At 41.8% G+C, this 17,593-nt stretch overlaps 1 protein-coding gene across 1 annotated transcript in view; it reads left to right on the top strand.

The window, feature by feature from the left end:
* Nucleotides 1–17,593, top strand: part of LOC108799583 (aldehyde oxidase-like) — an 85,853-nt gene that overhangs the window by 11,890 nt on the left and 56,370 nt on the right. The window contains exons 2-4 of the mRNA XM_018571464.1: nt 7,135–7,279; nt 11,918–12,010; nt 16,850–16,992. Coding sequence (XP_018426966.1) covers nt 7,138–7,279; nt 11,918–12,010; nt 16,850–16,992 — 378 coding nt within the window. The 5' untranslated portion in view covers nt 7,135–7,137. The remainder of the gene's footprint in view (nt 1–7,134; nt 7,280–11,917; nt 12,011–16,849; nt 16,993–17,593) is intronic.

The following is a 17,593-nucleotide window of genomic DNA, read 5'->3' as shown; positions in this document are numbered from 1 at the left end:
TATATATATATGGTCAGTGAGAGAAGGACCCTCTTACACTGGTGGTCAGCGGGAAATAATGAACAACTTATGGGGAATGTAAACTTGTTTACACTATGAGCAGTGTATCCTTGTTTACAATATGAGGAATGGATCCTTGTTTACACTATGAGGAATGGATCCTTGGTTACAATACTATAGGTACAGTATTTCTTCTTAATACAAAAAAAAAACTATACCACAAATAATTCAGGTCATTTGAAATGTATCATCAACTACAATAGATGAATAGATGTTATTGATCTTGTTCTGTAAATTGCCCCACCCATCATTCTATCCATCTGGTAATTTTCTCTTTGGTTATTTTGTTTCATGACCTGTATGGAGTAATCATACCACTTGTGTTTGTTTGTTGCAAATATTCTCAGGAACAGAATTGCCTAATGAGGGTTTTCTTTTTTGTTTGTTTGTTCCTTTTTTTCTTTACTCTGTAAAAGAACCGCTCTAATACCAACAACATAATGTAATCCGGTGAGAGTATGTCTGAGGTTAACGTATAGTTTCTCTGGACTACTATTTGTTCCTGGTTTGTTTATGTAGCAAAATGAATGTGTTGTTTATTGGTTTTATTACATTCCTGGTGGAAACAGACCGTCTCTGCAGCTGTGTGAACATGGACTCCTTGTCTATACATGTACATTTTCCCTTCAGCTGCATATATGAACACCTTCCCTTTAGAAATGGCAGTCATTTTTCTATCTTCAGTCAGGAATGTACACAAATATGTAGACAAACATGCAGCAGTTTTTGTGGACGCTATTGGAAGTGATAAAGACAAAAAAAATTGATGCCCCTCGGGGTGCTTCTGAGTGTTATAATAAGTTAATCCAACATTTTACAGACTGCAAATAATATATAGCATATTAAAGGGATTGGTATGGGGTACCACATCCCAATTGACTTTACAACTTATAAGGATAGAGAGACTTTTAGGTATGGCATAATGTCTTTGAGTCGGTACCTAAAAAGAACATCTATCATACTTAATGAGTTGAATGGAGACTTTAAACAATGAATTAAATATAGACAGATATCTGTAGTTTACTTATTTAAAAACACCAAAGATTGTTTGGAAAATATTTGCATACAATCAGCGGTTACTAGAAATGAAGTCATGTCATAGTCATGTCAGGGGGTAGGTGACCTACACAGGGGGTATTTGATGACCTCTGCCTTTTATACTTAAAGTAGTTGTAAAGTCCCCGCATATACTATCCTGTTATAACATCAGCACTGTAATAGGAATACATACTATGGTTGTTTTTGATAATGCAATCAAAGATTACTTGAAAAAATCCCTTCAATGGAGTGCTGCCTTCTGTCTGCCCATCAGTTTCATCAACTTCCTGGAATCCCAGTTTTCTTTGCATCTCTTTCCCTGCTGCTTGATGTGATGCAATCTCAATTTCTCAAGCCTACATATATGCCATCATATGCCAACTTTGAGTTGTAGTTCATAAGGCAGGCTCTCTGAGAGTTGTGACACAGAGAAGTACATATTCACAGGGCCGAGTGGAATTGTGTCAGTACAGGTGAAACTTGAATAATTAGAATATCGTGCAAAGTTCATTTATTTCACTAATGCAACTTAAAAGGTGAAACTAATATATGAGATAGACTCATTACATGCAAATCAAGATAATTCAAGCCGTGATTTGTCATAATTGTGATGATTATGGCTTACAGCTCATGAAAACCCCAAGAACCCCAAATCCACAACCTCAAAAAAGTAGATTATTACATGCAATCAATAAAACAAGGATTGTACATAGAACAATATCGGACCTCTGAAAAGTACAAGCATGCATATGTACTCAGTACTTGGTTTGGGCCCCTTTTGCAGCACTTACTGCAAATACTTTTGCACGATATTCTAATTATTCGAGTTTCACCAGTATGTCTGCTAGGGTTGCCACCCGTACAGGAATGACCCGGACAGTCCGGTTTTGGAATCCTGTGCCTGGGTACTACAACTATCAATACAATGGATTTGCACTATAGATGTACTGATACTGATACTAATGTCGGTGCAGATACTGGGTATTTGGGCGGGCACTTGTACTCGTCCAAATGTTACGATACCTTCCCCAATACCGGAACTTCTGGTCAGAGGGAGATTTCCCTTTGACCGGCAGTGCCAAGGGAGCATACAGCCGACTTCCTTCCCAATCAGGAAGCCGGGTGGTGGGTTATGGCCCGCTTCCTGGTTGGCTAGGAAGCCTGTTTCCCTTTTGTTAGGCAGCCTGCTCAGTCAGGAAGCCACGCTGCCTAGGAAAAAGTGAAGTCGGCTTCCTAACCAATCAGGATGCTGTGAGGTGGGTCGTGACGTGCCGCCTAACTGTTTAAAATTAACTCCGTTACAAAAACTAGAGGCCATCACCTAAAATTGATGGAAAAAAAATTCCAGCACAAGGGGCGAAGGGGGTTCTTCACAGTAAGATCAGTTAGGGTCTGGAACTCACTGCCACAGGCGGTGATTTCAGCAAATAATGTGGAATTGTTCAAGAAACTTTTGGACGATTTCTTAAGGGACCGTAATATACAGGGGTACGGGTACTCCTAGAATGAGATCCTAATAGGTTGGACTTGATGGACTAATGTCTTTATTCAACCTCAAATACTATGCAACTATGTAACTATGTAATGTCTGCACAAAAGTCTGTCTTAGTAGGGAATCTCAATTTTTACCTTTAGGGCCTGTTCACACGACGTCCGTTTTCTGTGCTGACCTGATCCGTACGCTGCTGCACTAAAAATGCATCCCAATGTATCCCTATGTGGTTTATGGGCTACAGTTCTCACGTGCGCAGTCCGTTCAGGTTACGACAGAAAAAATACTGCATGTCACATTTTGACCGGTCTGGAAACGGTCCGGAAACGCAAAACACATCAAAAACGCGCTGCACTGCAGCTAACATACTGACAGCACCACTTTTTTTTAACAGGAACGCATCAAAAACGCGGCAAAAACACATAGCACCGCGACTGGAGATCCGCACCTGATCCGGACCTGATCAGGACCTGAAACTCATGTGAACAGGCCCTAATGAGCATATTTCCTTTGCATAATAACATTATTTAACATTACATCACTTTAAAAAAAAATTTGATACTTCTCTGACTGTCTCGGCTTCACTATCTGGGGCTTCACTGACCCGGAAGGCCGGAACAAGCCTGTATCCAGTGAAATAGTGAAATCGGAAGTCCTGACCTGCATGCCTTGACCTGACTTAGTAAGTAGTGAAGCCACAGGATGAACATAAAAGAAACACTTGATAAAAACATCAGCAATTACTGCTCTCATTTGCATGATGGCCGGCTTACTTAAAAGCAGATGGCAACTTCACAAGCCTGCGTGAATACATTTCTGACATGTAATAACATACAGCAACGCTGTCATTTCCTGGAAAATAAGTGCAGCCTTTATAGTTTATAAACAGCTTTAGTTAAGGGAGAATTATGAGCAGAGTGAAATACACTCATCCCTACAATTAGAGCCGACGTTTGACACTGCAGCAGTCACACATTGGCTCTATTGATGGAGAAGTGAGTGATCGCATACCGTTGATCGCTCAGTTCCCGAGCTTCTTCCTGCAGAGAGTGGTGACTGTCAGTCAATGCTCCCCTCAGGGATTCCCTGCTCCCCTCTATGTTCCTCCGGTGCTGACTGTAGAAAGGGGAGTAGGCGGGCACAGCTGGCTGGCTAGCTCTCAATCAGGTTTTGGGTCACAGGAGGGCATTAGTATAGTATTAGTCCTCCTGTGAGCCTGAAGGGAACTATGGCAAAAAAAGGTTGGGCCATAGTTCTCTTATAAGTGAATATGTCTGGACAAGGTCAATGCAGATTAGGATTTTTACACTGGCAGGTCAAAGAGTGAGAGTCAGCAGAGAGACTGAGCTATGTGTGTACCGCACAGACATCAGGATTCACAAGATTGCATCATTTATAGGTGAGTGTTCCAACAGATGCTGGGTGATGTATTAAAAAGATGGTGCTGCTCTTATGTGCAGAAAGAAGGGAGAAAACATGGGGGGGGGGGTGGTAGTATGATTTCTCTCTGTTGCACCTGCAAATTACTTTAATGATGGTCCGTGATCTATAATGTCTTTATAATTTCACATCCCTCGCATAATCTGCTTCTTTGAACATCAAGATCACAAGCCTCATCGGTTATAGCAACTAGGACTTAGGCGACACTGGGCAATTGAAATCTATTGCTGCTGACAGATCTTAAATTGATATTAAAGTCAAAAGTTTTTTGAGCTTTTCCAAACACTTACCACTTACAATGGATGCTGCTCCTTGATGTTTAAAAGCTTTAATTTCCTGCAGAATCATCTGATCTCCTGTGCACTGGCTAGCATATCATGTGTTTGGGTGGCTCCTTTCCTTTACAGGGCCCTATGGAGCCACCCTTGTGTTTGCTAGTAAGCTGTGTGTGTCTCCACAAACACACAGGCACAGCAAGGCAATCCTTCCCCTCCACACTGCTCCCCACTCCTTTCTCCGGGCTAGTTGATGAAATGTGCTCTGTCCCTTGTGCTCTTGTACTGGACTTGAAGTTCAGGGAAGCCAAGCTGAGAGAGTAGCAGCTGGCTCTTTGGAAACATGATGACTGTCATTGTTTAGGCAGAAAGGACACACTTTGCTTAGGAATGTATATTTGCTGGATCTGGATTCATTATCGAAAAAAAAGTTTGAGAGTTAATACTTTAAGTGACATTGCAATTTCAATGTTTTTACAGCTATTTTAGTAAGACCCCAGGGCCCCTCCTATACTCCCCTCTCATACTGGCCTGTCCCTTATCCTCCTTTATTCTGCACAGCCTCTAGTTACACTTTTCTTTATCAGGCCCACACATGCTTGCTGCAATCTACATTAAGTTCTATGGAGAGTTTGTATAATGTACATGAAAGTCTGACTCCAGGTTATCTCGGAGTTGAACAAATATTACAAGAACACCAGTTAATGCAGTTATGTATCCATCATAACATTCTTTTTTAAATGTAATTAGTTTAAGGATGTGCATTTTATTTGGATTCACCCTCTTTAAGCCACTATGCAGCAGAACTTTGACTAGGAAAGGCAGTAGGGAAAGGTTTAAACCCCTATCAGGTTATTTTGTGCCGTGTGTGTCCCACTTGGGGAAGTTCCCGTCTTGTAGATGTAACAGAAAAGTGGGAAAAGCTTGCATCTTTAGAGTGCTCATTGGAACAGGTGTCCCCATTGGATGTTTTACCCTCACCTCTCTCACTGGGGACAACTCTAAAACTGTGCATTTCCTATCACTTTCTGTCTCAGTAACTGTGGTCACCATAAAAGGGGTGACTCTTAAACATGTGTGATTCGTTTCGAATTGAATTTCTGACAAATTTTCAGACATTAGGATGCATCCGAATTTCCGAATGGAAAAAAAAATCAAAGAATCTGAACGTATCCAAATCTCTTATAACAAAAATTTTGTATGCATCCGAGAGTATTTCTGAATGTCATTCGGAATTAACTTTTGTTGTTAAATGTCAACCTAAAAAAAAAGTGTGGAGTCCCCTCCCCAATTGATACCAGACCCTTTCAGTCTGGTAGGAATGTTCGGAGGGACTCCCAATGTAAAAAAAAAAGTGGGGTCCCCGCTAAAGTTTCTACCAGACTCTTAATACGAGGAGCAGCCTGGCAGAGCAGGAAAGGGGGGTGGACGAGCGAGCGCCCCCCTCCTCCTGCACCATACCAGGCCACATACCCTCGACATAGGGAGGGTGCTTTGCCAGGTGGTGAACCCCTGGAAAGCACTTTGCCCCCATGGACAAGGACCTCTTCCCCACAACCCTGAGCCGGTGGTTGTGGGGGTCTGCAGGCAGGGGGGCTTATTTGAATCTTGGCAGCCAGATCCCAGTCCCCCCTTGTGAATGAGGAAGGGATAGTTTTTACCCCTACTCATTCACCAAATATGAAATTAAATAGTAAACAAACACACCACACCGTGACAAAGTCCTTTATTGTAAAAAAAAACACAATGCAGTTTTTGACAAGTCTTTTATTTAAAAAAACCCACCAAAGTTTCCAACGATGCAATCCAAAGGTCAATCACATCGTCCAGCGATGTAGATCCATGCCAATCACGTTGAACGATGCCTGCCGATTTGCCGGAATTTAAAAGTCCCAGCGCTCGCTGACCCATCCGATCCGGACCAACACTGCCGCAAAATGATAGGTCTGACCCAAATGTCAACAAATGGGCGGAGAGAGTCATGATGTCACGGTACTTGTTCCGCTCATTTGTTGACGTTCGGGACCAGACCTGTCATATAACAAACAATTCTTCATGAATAGCATGAGGGAGTTACCAAATGCCATTCGGGTCAGGGAGTCAAGTTGTTGTTATTAATACTGTCATTTCAGGGGAACCCTATGTTTTTTTGGGGGGGCATTCCCCCAGACCTAACGGGTCTGGTATGAATTGGGGGAGAACCTCATGCTTTTTTTAATGATGTTTCTGCAGACTGTTATTACAAAAAAAATACATCTTTTTTTTTGTTTTGTTACTTTGCTGCAACGAACATTTGTTCATAAATACTACTGCATCCGAGATTTATGAGAATGTTGGATTCGTCTAAATCCCGAACCAAATTGACTTTCGGACCTGAATCCCACAAAATAACAAAAAATCCAATATGAAACTAAACACATTTTTTGCCGGCTTACATGTCTAGTGACTCTCCCCAGCAGGGACAATTTATATCTGATAGAGGGTTTAAACCTTTATTTTTCTCTCTCTCTCTCTCTCTCTCATTTATATATATATATATATATATATACAGTATATACTGTAACTTCAAATTATTTAATTAGCATTACAATTTTCCTGTTTCAACATATACAAACAATGACTTTCCTCTCATGTCTGTATTATTCACCATTCATCATTTCTGAAATGTAAACCAATGAATAATTTTGTGATTGATCAGCATTAAATTGTTTGATCATACCTACTCATTCTTCTCAACAACATAGCACACTGCACAGTTTAATTGCTATTAATATGGCACATCTTGTACCTGCTGTAGAACGTTACAACTTTCTTTCTATCCCTGCCCAGATAATGACGGAAGAACAGAGGAGAAGGACGTCGGTTCTGCAGGGCGATAAGAGTAAATGGATTACTCCATCTTGTCTTCCAGAGCTTCTCCAGCTGAAATCATTGTATCCCCTAGCTCCCCTGGTGGTCGGCAATACTTTAATTGGTAAGCAGTGGAGTGTTGCACACCCGTGTTATTATCTGGCTTCCTACAATTACAGTCTTTTAATATGTAGCTGTGCATGGAGAGAGCTTAATTTAAATGTCCTTATTACTGTGTGTTAAAGTGACATTAAACCCTCAGATTTTTTAACATAAACCAATACTGTAACGTGTGCCTTACTGTAATCCATGGTCGTTTCCCTTCTCTTTGCTGCTTTTCCTTTTAAATCCTTATCTCTTCTCATGCTGGGGGAGAACTTCCCTTTGCAGCTGAGTGCCTCTTCCTGTAGTGCTGGCTCAGGTTGCAAACCTACACACAGACACCATGTATCCAACAGAAGTTCTGCAGAGCATGAGAACAGATACAGATTTAAAAGGAAGAGCAGCAAAGAGAAGGGAAACTACCATGGATTACAGTAAGGCACACATTACAGTATTGGTGTATGTTAAAAAATCTGAGGGTTTAATGTCACTTCAAGCTACTAACAACCTTACAATTGTGTATTGTAAATATGTATGTCTATAGGGGCAGCCCATACTGACATACTAGTTGGAAACTATCTGAAGTAATGATTGGTAGCCATAGACCATGTGACCCAAGATGCCTAGGCTGGGAGTTTGGAAAAAAACAGGTCTTCATGAGAACAAAGGTCATTTTTATTCCAGATAGTAAATTAACTTTGTAATACTCTAATGTACACTATTGATTCATGTTAAAGAGATCCAGTCAGAATTTCCCTGCCAAAGAAGGATTATACTCACCTCTTTGAAGCTGGGAGACATCGACCACCATTCAGCCTCCTTTAGTCTCTTCAGAATTAAACACTTCCAGGAACGTTGAATGCGCTGTCTCCACTGCATACTTTGGCTCCGACCTCTACCTCACTGCTGTGTCCTGTAGTAACATGGGGTCGAAGGCTGGAGCCACAGGATAAGGCAGGGGAACAGGAGTCTGACTCTCCTAGAAATGCTGAAGAGTCTGATCAAGGCTGCAGTGCTGGAATAAAGAGACTAGGAGACATGGGTTGTCGAAGAAGTGAGTTCTATTCCTCCTCTTTTGCAGGGAATGTCTGATTTTTTTAGCCTTACGGGGTTGTTTTAATTGTGAATTTTAATGATAGGTATTATATATATATTTTTTCAAATTATTGCTCACAATACTTTGTTGATACATGATCCTATAAGATATATGTGCCAATTTAGTGTGTGGTAACTATTTCCAGTTTTTCAAGTGTAGGTGAGGTTTAAACTCCATTTTTAAGATTTAAATAACACAGAGTATTAGTGATCAATAATTCAAATGTGCATTCCTGTTCCTGAAATGCACCTTCTTCCGCAGCTGGCCAGGTGGTCCCCGGAGCTCTTGGCTACCACATAAGTTCTCTTTTTATATCCCAACTACCACCTGATGCACATTGGGTGACTATGGGCAGGGGACCATTAATATGCTGGACATTCTTCTCTATGAGCCATACCGTACCTCTTGGCCATACCTCTTGGCCGTACCTCTTGTTCACCTGATGCATGCTAGGGTGGGTGAGGGATGATAAAGCCAGATCAATTGTGTGGCAGACAAGGACTCCAGTAACTACAAACCAGTGACTGGCAAAAGAGTCTGTTATGGTAAGCTCAGAGTACCCTGTCAGAAGGGTATTTAAGCACTAACTCTACAAGGAGCTGGTGCTGTGTCTTTTTGCCAGCTTCCAGTTTGTCTAAGAGCTTATATTTCTGCTGTTTTGTCGTTGCTGACTCGGACCATCTGACCCTTCTTCGCTTGCTGCCCTCCCTGGATCTTCTGCCTGGACCCGACTTTGATCTTGTCTCCTGCGTTTATCCTCTGATTAATCGTTGCTGACCTGAGACCATCTGACCACCCTCTGCTAGCCGCCTGCCTCGAACTCTGCCTGGATCTGACTTCTGTCTCCTCATTGGAGCCCTCCTGTTCTCGTCCATCCCCTGGCAGGGCAAGCGTGGGGATCGCGCCCTGGTACCAGCAAGCAGCCTACCCCATCTCCACCATTAGGAGCTCTGGTGAACACTGGCTGGTACTTAGACTCTGCCCCTCAGGGAAGCCCATGTCATCTGCCAGGGGGTGTCACCCTAACAGAGTCTTTCTGTTACATTTGCATATTGGTTGTCCTTCCAGCTTCAGAAACTGAAGTATATGAATATGTTAGAAATTTAGGGATATAAACAGCTCTCTGACTAGAGACAAGAGAAATTTTTCTTAAAATGTCCTTTCGTGGTCTTTACAATCTGTGCACATTTTTGTTACCCTACAATTCTCCTCATGGCTACCTAACAAACACTATCACACTGACAAAAATAAGCTTATTTTGCAAATGTGGAAATTATTCAAAATAATTGTACTTACTTCTCAGTCTTTTGAATATAGAGCACATCTTTACGATCTTGGCTACAAGAACTGCGTATGAGAACTTAAGAGTCCATTTTGCAATGCTGGACCCGCCCATTGTATAGAAATTAGAACCTACAAACTGAGCATTAAGTAGGCACTAAGGGACTCGCTTTACACATGAGGGAGTCACCTTACACAAGATTTAATTAAAGTGTTTGAACAAACATATAAAGTTGCGTATACACAGGGAAATGTCAGAAGAAGTGAATCTAATTTTAATCTATTATGTCAACTAAGCTACTCTTGGTACACCTGACAATAGCTGACATTGGAGAACCAGGGTACAATGATCTCATGTACACATACATCAAAGGCTTGCACTGCTGCACCTACTGTATGTCCACTTCAACAATCTGGATATTAAAATAGGAAGCTTAATGAGCAGATTGTGCAGAGGCCTGTTTTTGTGTTGATCTGCTGGCTTATGGGCATCTTATAATATCAACATAAAGATAGCACCCTGCTGACCCCCAGATGCATATGAGGGACACCAGAGGCAGGGTGGGCTGACACTTTACATCAGTGGTAAGTCCTTAGCTGGTTGTAGGCTGTGAATGTAAAGTTGGGTGCCAGTCAGTTAAGGTGTTTTCAAAGATTTTATTCCTCCAGCAGCTCACATAAGAGAGAGAGGTTAAGGGCTACAGACACCTAGGACAGCAGACCCCAGATTTACTGACCACTTCCTAGCTTCATAGTGCAGCGAGCCTTTAAGCCGATTGCAGCGACACTGTGTATGACTTTAGCTGGTTAACAGACATCTTCTTGTTCTCCCAGGAATATCAACAGGTCCCTCCCAAGTTTCAAAGGCTGGTTATAAATTTATGCGATTACCATCTCTTTCTAGTTTAACTATTTTTGATGTGGGGATGCACTGGGGACCTCAGCATGCATTTTTGATTGCTGGGCCTCCAGTGCGTACATGCACCTTGTGAGGAGGAGTAGGCTACCTCCAGGTACAACTGCGTTTCATGTTTCGACTGCATTATTATGCTCCCACTTGGAGACTCATATAAATAGAGTTAGGACCACACTTTGCAAAGGTGCCTTGGCCAAAGGTTTGTGCAACTAAAACCTCTGCTTTTAACGCATACTGTTGACAGGGTCATTTGTTTTGTTGCAGGCTAGCTGGCGGGTGTGCTGGGGACTTTTTTGTGTTTTGTATTCAGCCCTAACTTAGCTCCACCTTTCAGCAAAGTCACTCTGCTTGGTACTCCCTCCCAGGAAAATTGTCCCCCTTCATTGGCAGGACAGCTGTGGGACCCCAACACTGGGCTTTCATTTCTGACCTCCTGAAACACACATGTTCATGACACAACATTATGGGATGTTCTGCTCTATTGTAAGGTCACTTCCAGAAGCAGGCAGCAACAAATAATTCAGCTGTCAGAAGCAGGCTGTCGGCCGGCCAATGGCCGGCCGCTCGGCCGGCTTCGTCTTTCAGCACGGCTCAGCGCTCGACTGAGCCGCTCGGCCGTGATCGGGAGCTGTACGGGCTATTGTGAATAGCCGTACAGCACCCCCTCGGTTCTCCTGAACCGAAGGGGTCCTGGTGCCGAAGCTAGCCGAAGGATCGGCCGAAGCTACGGCCAGATCCTTCGGCAGCTTTGTGAATAGACCCCTAAGTTTAGAGGAAACCAAATGAACAGAGAACTATTAAATCAGCTTAGGCTGGCTACAGTGCAGCAGAAGTAGTCACCCCGCTTAGGGCAAGGTGGCTACATAAAAATGTATGTAAAGTGCATTTTATATGCTTCACTCAGATTCTTGCAAGTGTTGTTCCTTCTTCTGATAAGCAGTAATGGCGGTTCATACACTTTCTTCTGATGTGTGTGGTGAAGGTGCATTCTTTTCACTTTGCAAAATACAGCAGGGTAGTACTTCTTGTCTCCAAAATTTGGGTTTATGACTGAAAAGAATTATTTTTTTTCCTGTTATCTCATATGTGTTTAAAAGACTAGCAGCCAGCATCTATGGTAGGTAAACTGTGCACCACATAATAATGTGTTTGTGTGTCTTTGGAGCACCATGTATACACAATCCAGGTCAGGTAGAAGTGTGTTCTATTATATAGTAAAGCAAAAAAAGTACATTCCTGCAGCTGAGCTGAAAAGGGGAAGTTCTCAAAAATAGGGGTAGACCAGTTCCTTGGTGTTCATATGTGAATAATAATAGGCCTGTTCTGTGTTGACATGATCATATCATCAAAGTATCATTTTTTTACAGGACCGCCAGTCAATCTAACGGAATCATTTTATCCAGTTATCATCTCCCCAGCCAGAGTTCCAGAGCTGAGCATTGTGAATTTTGCTGAGAAAGGTGAGTGGTATTATTTAATAGTGACAATTCTTGTCTTAATATAGTACAGCAGCGGTTCTCAACCTGTGGGTCGGGACCCCTTCGGAGGTCGAATGACAATTTGCCAGGGGTCACCGGGAGTGTCAGCCGCTATTAGATAGCGGCTCCCGGCCTCCCGAAACTTTCTCCCGGAAAGGTTTACTCTGCTCGATCGAGCAGAGTAAACCTTTCGCTGCGATCGTTTTTTTCATTTTTATTTCTGACATCGGAGCCCAAGCCGCAGTAAGAAAGAAAAAATTAAATCAGCATTGGAATGCATAGCTACATTCCTATTGGCTATTTCACATTGCAATAGCAAACTAGCTATTGCAACCGCCCACTGCTGCTGTCAATCAGCAGAGTGGGACCTGCAGTTCTCCAACAGGTCCCCATCTAGTGATTATTATCATTATTATTAATAATAAAAGCCGACACCCTCGGCTTGTGTTATATGGTTTGCCATTTTAGCTGTTACAACAGTGGTTCTCAACCTGTGAGTCGCTGTGTGATTTCTGCTGTGCTAGGTGAGAGTCCTCCTCAGCCCTCTCCTAGCGCAGCAGTGTCAGTTCTCCCGACACGCCACCGTCAACCCTATATTTTACCGTTGGGGGTCACCACAACTTGTCAAATGTTACCAAGGGGTCCCAGCCCTAAAAAGGTTTAGAACCACTGCCGTACAGGATACATCCTTGAGTGTATTTTTTATCATGACTTGTTCCTTAAATGGAGATACAAATGAAATCTGTCAAATGTAAGATTATATAGTAAGACTCCATCATAACTGGCATATGGTTCAGATTTTATGCTGTCTGTACAATGGCAGATTGTATGATTCGGGTTTGGTCTTCACCCATTGAAGGCCTAAACTTGACACATATAAATGGTCCAGTAGGATAGCAGCTGTCCATATTTTGCAGGGGACAACAGAAAAGGTAATTTGACAAGTACATACTTATGGCGATGTAACACTTTATTGATGACATCTTATATTTCACACAAATGACATCTGAGCAGACTTCTGGTGGGAAAGTTGGAGGAGGCCCAAACACATTTGGGTTATTGTTATAGAAGGTACAGAAATAAATGTAGAGAATAAATGTGACATCAAGTATACATTTTAGGGTGAGGACACTATTCGGAATGACAAATGTTAAGTATAAAATATTACCAGAAGCAAAGGGTAAATAATTTTAGATATCTCTGGATGAACAGGGAAGAAAACTAGCTTCGAGGTAGCTTCACAGCATCTTTTAAATTGTTGTATGAGACACTCAGATAAAAGATATCTATAGAAATGGCATATTTTGATGTCGCACATACTGTTTGGACAGACGTAAAACTGCAATCTGTCATTTGAAATACTATTGCAAACTGTGTCTATTTGTGGAAAGCTGTTTGAGTAAGAAAATGTATGGGCTTTGGGCGAGGTGACTGTGGCTTTTTTGTACCACTGACTGAAACTAATTTTACCAGGGAATTGACTTTTGGGCTATATTGTCCTTATGATTTACAGTAAATTGTACGTTATCTCATGTATAATTTACATCTTCAAAGCTCTTTCTAACAAGTCATATATTATGTGAATTGTTCTCTGTAATTTTCAAAGAAATGCAGAATCACAGGTCAGTTTAGTAAGTTCAATGCCTACTTGTCAGCATAGAAATCTGTGTTAAAGATTAGGCCTGAGGACAAAAATGAACAAGTACATCACCCCAGAGCTTTATATATCAGGTTTGACCTTCAGGTTTATCTAAGCGTAGGTATTATGGCTCCTTGAACCAGCTGCATTCTGCTAAATAAAAAAAGTGTACAGTGAGTTAAATTGTACAAAGAGTTATTTCTGAAGAAGGATGCCGTGTATGATATATGGGAAATTCTAAATGGACATTTTGGAACTTCACCTCCACCCCATTAGATGACTTAGTAACACACACAAAGAAATTATAGCATCACAGTGTGTGAAATACTAACTGGTGGGGTCAGTAGGGTGGTATGCAGGGAGCATAGGTCCCATATGGGATGATAAGCATACGTACGTGAGCTTTTATGATATTACTTTAATATGTTTTTCTTCTATGTACAATAAAATAGAGACTTGTATACAAAACAAAAAATATGTCTATGTGAATCTATTGGAGTAGCTCCTGAACAGACCCAAGTTTCTATTTAGAATTTCCTTTATATTTAAGATGGGGATGCGGCGCGTTAGAGACAATATTGGCTGGTCTATACAATTATTCCCTTTGTGTATGATGGTAAAATTATCTGTCTTAAAGGCTAAAAAAATATAGCCTACCCTATTCATCATTATGCATAAACCTGTGATGAGATGTATACGGAAGCTGACATTGCTGACCTGTATGTAACGTGCAAGCTTCTGGGCTGTTAATGTGATTGTGGCTTCCCTACCTAATGAATCACTGATCTGAAAAAAGTATGCTGGATTGGAATTCAAAAATGTCAGACTTCACTGCTTGTTCCAGGCTACTAACAATGACAGCTCCCATGTTCCTATCCTCAGGGGTTGGTTTAAAGAGTTCGGTAATGCTAATTGCAAAATAATGTAGATCTCAGGCAGCACATATAGACACATGGACTGGATATGTACATACAGTATCTTACTCCTGTATAAGAGCTCATTCATATGGCCAATCATGGCCGTACACTGCCCAGATCTGCTTATTTCTGAGGCGGATGGGACCAGGTGTTTCTCATTAGCTGCGGACAGGAAACTTGTACACATCAATGACAGTGTCCACGGTTGTTCACATGTAATCATTCAATGAGTTATTACATGCAGCTAGATAAGCGGCCCTGTATATTGACTGCTTGCGTCCAAGGCTTCTCATCTGTCCCTTACAGCAGCTATTTACTCCATATGCGTATGCACGGGGAGAGCAAAGGAGCCTTGCAGCCTTTCATGGATTTGTACAGGCTGAGTAGCTGCAGATAATTAGAAACATCTGCTTTACCCACCATAGAAATATACTGATCTGGCCAGTGTAGGCCCTGTAAATGGGCATTAAAGGGTCTGTAGACTCTTAACAATGAACTCTTATTTGCCCCCTTTTGGTCTGATTAATATACTATTAAAATGTTATGTTATATCTGTGCAAAATAAATTTTTGTTTTTGTGGACTACAAAACACTTGCCCTCTGTTAAGGAGAAAAGGGGGTGAGGGAGTTGTTCTGTACTACTGTCCTTGGGTGACAATGCTGCTCCTCCCTAGATACACTGAGTGAGTGTTGTCACCCTATGTGTGTTACTGGCAGAATCACCAGGTGTAAGCAAAAAATAAAGTCTTAAAAAAGAAAACAAATGCAGCCATCACTCCTTGGGACTGGTAAACTGTGCTTGCAAATATACAGTATATGCTTGGGTTTAGATACACGTTGTGTGACATATTTATAAAGTAGTGAATGTGACTTTCAATAAACAATCATGGTGTTCCCCCCTTTTCCTTCTCTTTTCCTTATATGTTCCTCCCTATGTAATTCCTTGTCTGTAGTCTATGAGTGGTTACCCATGTGGTGTAACATCAGGATGCTCTGATTCTCAATGGCATTGGGAACCGGAACATTTGCATACTGTGAAGCTTGATCTGTTTTAAAACAACTGGAACATTGGAGTCTAAGTTTCTTAGCTCTTTAAATGGGTTCTCCCCTTGTATTTGTATTTGTATTTATATGTTTTAAAATGTATTCATATGATTGTAATTGCTATTTGTTATGAGATAAATAAAATGTAAATGGTAAAAAAAAAAACAATCATGGCGGTGAATCAAACACCGTAATTTGAATCACATGCTCCAAAAAGATTTATCTGCAGTGAATGTTTGGTGACACGTAAGATACCTACATAATAGAATAATGTGGTCATATAGGTGTCTTCACTGACAGAATTTTGTGTGATCAGTTATATGATCTGTTTAAGTATCTGATCTATCGGAACCCTCTGAGGTGTTTGGTATAAGTTAATTCTTAGTTTTAACTCCTAACTAAAAAAAAGATAGGCATGTTTTTGTGTAAAACTGGAAAGCCCATTATGCTGGGGCGTCCCGAGGCCGGATGTCACCCCACCGTGACATCATGCGCATGCGCGGTCATCTTATTGACACCTGCCGGCGGCCATCTTGGTGATGGACGCGGGCAGAGAGAGGAGGGGGCGTTCATCCGGTGGGATGAGGTATGCAGCTGGGTCCCCTCCTCTCTCTTGATACTGTCAGGCTCACGGTCAATGACCAAGTGCAAGACTTTTCAGAGGAGGTGACACCAAAATCAGTCATTTTGGTGTCACCCCTCTAATGGCGCCACCCGGGTGCGAGCCGCACCCCCGCACCCTTCTTGTGACGCCACTGGATCTAAGAGATTGTAGAATCAGGTTGTAATGTATGTGGTGATTGACCCGGCGGCATACCTCATCCCTCCTCTCTCTGCCGGTGTCCATCACCAAGATGGTCGCCGGCAAGCTTCAATAAGATGACAGTGCATGCGCGATGACGTCACGGAGGGGTGTCACCTGGCCTCCACTCCGGGTGACACCCGGTCTCGGGACGCCCCAGCTTAGATCTACCAAAAACTATGTAGTTTAAGAGCCTTTCTGATTGGATACAAATTGATTGGTTAGATTAGGTATTAAGTTTGGTAAACGTAAAGTTGATTGTACAAAGATTGTACGGTCAAAATTATAACGTGTATGGTGACCCTTAGTTATCATACTGTAGTTTTCTAAGCACAGGGAATGTCATCGGGGTAAATTTTAAGGTGTATGAAATGCAGTTCATAGTACAAAGATAAATATGAGAAATTCTGTCCGTTCAGGTATCACTATTGGAGCGGCTTGCAGCCTAGCCCTGATACGATCTTTTCTGTGTGAAGCCGTGTCTCAGATACCAGCAGAGAAAACCAAGCTCTTCCAAGTCATTCTGCAGCAATTGGCGGGGCCACAGATACGAAGTGAAGCCGTAAGTATAAGTCACATTACAAATCATCCGATTAATCCCTGATACAAATCATCCGATTAAACCGAGTACATGTCACAGAACATCTGATTTATACGTAATTACCACACTTACTAAACCCTGTTTCTGTATATAATGCAATCAGATAAATAATATGTAAATAATAATTATAAGTACAAAATACCACTATTTTTTATTAAAGTACACAGTAGGGCCTCGTTTAAATGGGCAGCTGATGGGCGGCAAAATCTGGCAGTTGATCTGTGGATTTACCACTGCACGCTGCAATGCTGGACAGTGCTGTATACATTGCCGTGCCCCAATGCTTTTCAGCATGGCAAACATTATACAGCATGTTGCATTTGGCAAGCAACCATAGAGGTGAATGGGACTGCACCACACGTGGCACACAATAGTTCAATAACATTTTCCTTGGCATTCAGGAGGGGGCAGTATCACTGCATGAATACCAGGCAGCCACTGCTCTACCCCCTTGTGAAAAGTGATCCACCGTGGACGTTTTTTTGTTTTTTTTTACAGGGCCTGAAGCCTGCCACCCATTTAAACAAGGCCTTACATAACAGTAAAGATTTACTTAGTTACT

Source organism: Nanorana parkeri, unplaced genomic scaffold (genome assembly GCF_000935625.1).
Source record: "Nanorana parkeri isolate BGI_ZX_2015 unplaced genomic scaffold, ASM93562v1 scaffold1763, whole genome shotgun sequence".
In the NCBI taxonomy this organism is placed as follows: Eukaryota; Metazoa; Chordata; class Amphibia; order Anura; family Dicroglossidae; genus Nanorana; species Nanorana parkeri.
The sequence above is the reverse complement of the archived record's forward strand: the minus strand, read 5'-3'. Positions and strand labels throughout refer to the sequence as shown.